General features: G+C 41.0%; 1 protein-coding gene across 1 annotated transcript in view; it reads right to left on the minus strand.

The window, feature by feature from the left end:
- Window positions 1-5,000, minus strand: part of LOC113821107 (lipase 3) — a 19,135-nt gene that overhangs the window by 427 nt on the left and 13,708 nt on the right. Inside the window, exons 7-10 of the mRNA XM_027373558.2 lie at window positions 4,543-4,635; window positions 3,135-3,293; window positions 2,283-2,367; window positions 1,493-1,635 (exon numbers count right to left, since the gene is read on the minus strand). Coding sequence (XP_027229359.2) covers window positions 1,493-1,635; window positions 2,283-2,367; window positions 3,135-3,293; window positions 4,543-4,635 — 480 coding nt within the window. The remainder of the gene's footprint in view (window positions 1-1,492; window positions 1,636-2,282; window positions 2,368-3,134; window positions 3,294-4,542; window positions 4,636-5,000) is intronic.

Raw genomic sequence — 5,000 nt, forward strand, 5'->3', positions numbered from 1 at the left:
GGGGTGGGAGAGAGGAGTGGGGGAGAGGGGAGTGGGGGAGAGGGGGAGAGGAGTGGGGGTGTGGGAGGAGTGGGGGTGGGGGAGAGGAGTGGGGAGAGGGGGTGAGGGGGGAGTGGGGGTGGGGGAGGGAGGAGTGGGGGTGGGAGAGGAGTGGGGGTGGGGGAGGGGGAAGTGGGGGTGGGGGAGAGGAGTGGGGGTGGGGGGAGGGGGAAGTGGGGGTGGGGGAGAGGAGTGGGGGTGTATAGGGAGGATGAGGGTGGGGAAGAGGAGTGTGGGGGTGGGGGAGGGGGAGAGGAGTGGGGGTGGGGGAGAGGAGTGGGGGTGGGGGAGAGGAGTGGGGGTGGGAGAGTGTGGGTGGGGGAGAGGAGTGGGGGTGTATAGGGAGGATGAGGGTGGGGAAGAGGAGTGGGGGTGGGGGGAGGGGGAGAGGAGTGGGGGTGGGGGAGAGGAGTGGGGGTGGGGGAGAGGAGTGGGGGTGGGGGTGGGAGAGTGTGGGTGGGGGAGAGGGAGTGGGGGTGTATAGGAGGATGAGGGTGGGGGAGAGGAGTTCGGGGAGGAGTGGGGGTGGGGGAGGGGGAAGTGGGGGTGGGGGAGAGGAGTGGGGGTGTATAGGGAGGATGAGGGTGGGGGAGAGGAGCGAGGGTGGGGGAGTGAGGTAGTGGGAGAGGAGTGGGGGTGGGGGAGAGAGGAGTGGGGATAGGGGGGGGGGGGGAGAGGAGTGGGAGTGAGGGAGAGGAGGATGAGGGTAGGGGAGAGAAGTGGGGATGGAATAGAATAGTGGGGGTAGGGGAGAGGAGTGGAAGTGAGGGAGAGGAGGATGAGGGTGGGGGGTGAGGAGTGGGGTGGGTTGGAATTTAGGGGAAAAGGGTGTGAGTGAGGTGTGGGTTGAAGGGTGATGAAAAGGGGCGAGAGGAAATTTGTATTAAAGGATGGGTGTGAGGAGGGGGGGGGGTAAGAAGGAATGTGGGGGGTGAAGTGTGGGGGTGAAGAGTTAAGTAAGGAGTAGGGTGAAGTGTAAGGGTGAGGGGAGGGGTAAGTACCGAAAAATAAATGATCCTTTGACTTTATACATATTTTGTACTCGTTTTACATATAATTACAGTTGCGATATTGCAATATACACATAAAAATCCCAAGTGCACACACGCACACGCACACACACACACACGCACACACACAAACACACGCACACACACACACACTAACTCACACACACTTATACACAACCACACACAACCACACCCACCCACACGTATACACAAACACACACAAACACACAACCACACCCACACACAAACACACACAAACACACCCCACAACCACACCCACACACACACCCACACACACAACCACACACACACACACGTATACACAAACACACACACACACACACACACACACACACACACACAACCCCCCCCCCCCACACACACACACATCCACACACCCACACATCCAAACACACATACACATATCACAAAGCACATCTTACCCTTGGATCAGCAACCCAGTCGTTCTCTGACCAAAAGATCCCCACAGGAACTCTGACTCTCTTGAGGGAGTAAACGGGAGGATTCACTGACCCATATTTCTCAATATTCCTCTTCGTCCCGTGGTCGTATGCTTGGAATCGCTCTGGAAGTAAATAAGGAAAATAAGGAAACTAATATAATAAGGAATTACGTCTAAGGATATGTCGGATATGTCGTTTAACATCTAAGGAAATATTGTTTTTCATCTTCGGATATATATCTAATAAACAACAACATTCTAAATAACGTTTTATAACATCGGAAATAACGTTTAATAACATCGGAAATAAAGTTTTATTTTAACCTCACCTCCGTAAATATGGTTTTACATAAAAAACATCTTTGGAAAAAAATGTTTGAAAACAACATTTAACATCTGCGGAAATACAATTTTACATCTTCGAAATTATCGTTTATCATCTTTGAAAATACCATTTAACATCTTCGGAAATATCGTTTATCTTCGAAAATATCGTTTAACATTTTCGAAAATATCGTTTAACATCTTCGGAAATATCGTTTAACATTTTCGAAAATATCGTTGAAAATTTTCGAAAATATCGTTTAACATTTTCAAAAATATCGTTTATCTTCGAAAATATCGTTTAACATCGAAATTATCACTTAACATCGGAAATACAACAGAAAACATCATACAAATCACCATCGTACATCATCATACACCATCATCTTCGGGATAAACCGAGATCAGGTCTTGAGAAAGTGCGAGACCTCCTCAAGGCGTCTTACCTGAGGCGATGACCTGGAGGAAGTGAGTCACGACCCGACGAGAAGTTCCGGCTGGAGTGTGAGCGAAGATGACCGGGAGGTAATCCTGCGAGGAGGTGAAGGTGGAAGTGAAAGGGGGGTTATGAAATGAGGGTGAAGGTGAATGGGTAATGAAGGTGAAGGTGAAATTGGTGTAGGTGAAATGGGGGTAATGAAGTGAAGGTTAAATTGGTGTAGGTGAAATGGGGGTAATGATGTGGAGATGAAATGGGGGTAATGATGTGGAGGTTATATGGGGGTAATGGAGTGAAGGTGAAGGTGAAACGGGGGTGATGATGTGAAGGTGAAAGTGAAAGTGAAATGGGGCTAATGGAGTGAAGGTGAAGGTGAAGGTAAAATGGGGGTGATGATGTGAAGGTGAAGGTGAAAGTGAAATGGGGAAAATGAAGTGGTGAACTAGATGTAATGAAGTGAAGGTTAACTGGATATGATGATGTGAAGGTGAAATGGATATAATGATATGGTGAAATGAGGATAATGAAGTGAAGGTGAAATGGATACAATGAAGTGAAGGTGAAATGAGGATAATAAAAATAATGTGAAATGAAGATGATGATACAGATATTCTTAGGATAATAGGATCTATCGTTGGATCGCTGAGAATACAACAATTTTAATTATCAAGTGAAAATAAAAGAACAGAAACAAATTCTTACGTGAAAAAAAATCGCTGAGAATACAACGATCTTAATCATTATCAAGTGAAAATGAAAACAAACAAACAAACAAACAAACAAATTCTTACGCGAAAAAAAAAATGCAAATTCACCCCCCCCCCAAAAAAAAAAAAAAAAAAAAAAAATTGCGCCTCACCTTATCCACATAATCCGATGTTGGACCGTCGATAAGGAAGTGGATTAAATTGCAAATAAACCTGACGATTGAAGTGGGAGAGCACGCAGCGGAGGCCAAGGTGGAGAACCCTGTGCTCGATCTCGCGATTTCGTTGAAGCCTTTGTCCTCGAGGAATTTCTGTTGGGGGGGAGTCGTGGCGTCATTGGCAAGGGTTGGGGGGTTTGGTTTTGATGTTTGGTGGTTTTGGTTTTTGTTTTGATGTTTGGTGTTTTTATTTGGTGTTTTTGTTTTTTGTTTGGTTTTGATGTTTGGTGGTTTTGTTTTTTGTTTTGATGTTTGGTGTTTTTATTTGGTGTTTTTGTTTTTTGTTTGGTTTTGATGTTTGGTGGTTTTGTTTTTTGTTTGGTTTTGATGTTTGGTGTTTTTGGTTTTTGTTTGGTTTTAATGTTTTTGTTTTGTTTGGTTTTGATGTTTTTGGTTTGTTTGGTCTTGATGTTTGATGTTTTTGTTTGGTTTTAATGTTTTTGGTTTGTTTGGTTTTAATGTTTTTGGTTTGTTTGGTTTTGATGTTTTTGTTTTTTGTTTGGTTTTAATGTTTTTGTTTGGTTTGGTTTTGATGTTTTTGGTTTGTTTGGTTTTCATGTTTTTGTTTTTTGTTTGGTTTTAATGTTTTTGGTTTGTTTGGTTTTAATGTTTTTGGTTTGTTTGGTTTTGATGTTTTTGTTTTTTGTTTGGTTTTAATGTTTTTGTTTGGTTTGTTTTTGTTTTATGTTTGGTTTGTTTTTGTTTTATGTTTGGTTTGTTTTTGTTTTATGTTTGGTTTGTTTTTGTTTTATGTTTGGTTTGTTTTTGTTTTATGTTTGGTTTGTTTTTGTTTTATGTTTGGTTTGTTTTTGTTTTATGTTTGGTTTTAATGTTTTTGTTTCGTTTGGTTTTAATGTTTTTGTTTTGTTTGGTTTTAATGTTTGATGTTTTTGTTTTGTTTCAATATTTAATGTTTTTGTTTTGTTTTTGTGTTATTTCAGATTCTGTTTTCTGTTCTTGTTTTCTTGTTTAGGGGTATCGATATGTCTATTTATATGTTTGGATATCTATCTATCTGTTTATCTGTCTAGTTATCTATCTCCCTATCTACCTACATAACCATCCATCAATCTATTTATCTATCTATACATCTTTATATATATATATATATATACATATATATATATATATATATATATATATATATATATATATATATATACATATGTATGTATATGTGTATGTATATGTATATGTATATGTATATGTATCTGTCTATCTACCTATCTATCTATCTATCCATCTACTTCTAGATATACTATTCATATTTTTTGTTTAACAGTTTGGTAGAATCCTGTATGTAGACACCAACCTACTGAATGCTAAGAACACCCATACTCACATCTATAATATTTACGAAGGGCGCAAAAGCTGAAATGGGCGCCCGTTTATTGTGCATGTAGGCGACGGGTGCCATGCCGCCCATCACACGAATCTAGGTGAAAAAGGGACGGAAATATTATATACTTTAGTGCGATGACGCTTTAGAAATGTTATGTTTTTAGGGAATATAATGTGTACTTCCTTGTCTGGTAAAAAAAAAGTTGTTTTGAACCAGATAAGAAGAAAAAAAAGGGTGACATAACGATATAGATAGTCTTTGGGATAAACGGTTGTTGGGTCGTTGAGAATACAACAATCTTAATTATCATCAAGTGAAAATACAGAAAGGAAACAAATTCTTACGTGAAATATTACGGTTTTCATTAAAGTAAAAGGTGAATGAATGAAAGAGAACCGACATAATCGATTGAATATAAAACATAAAATAAATCTGGAATATAAACCGTACACAAGACT

The sequence above is a fragment of the Penaeus vannamei genome, chromosome 9, assembly GCF_042767895.1.
Source record: "Penaeus vannamei isolate JL-2024 chromosome 9, ASM4276789v1, whole genome shotgun sequence".
Classification (NCBI taxonomy): Eukaryota; Metazoa; Arthropoda; class Malacostraca; order Decapoda; family Penaeidae; genus Penaeus; species Penaeus vannamei.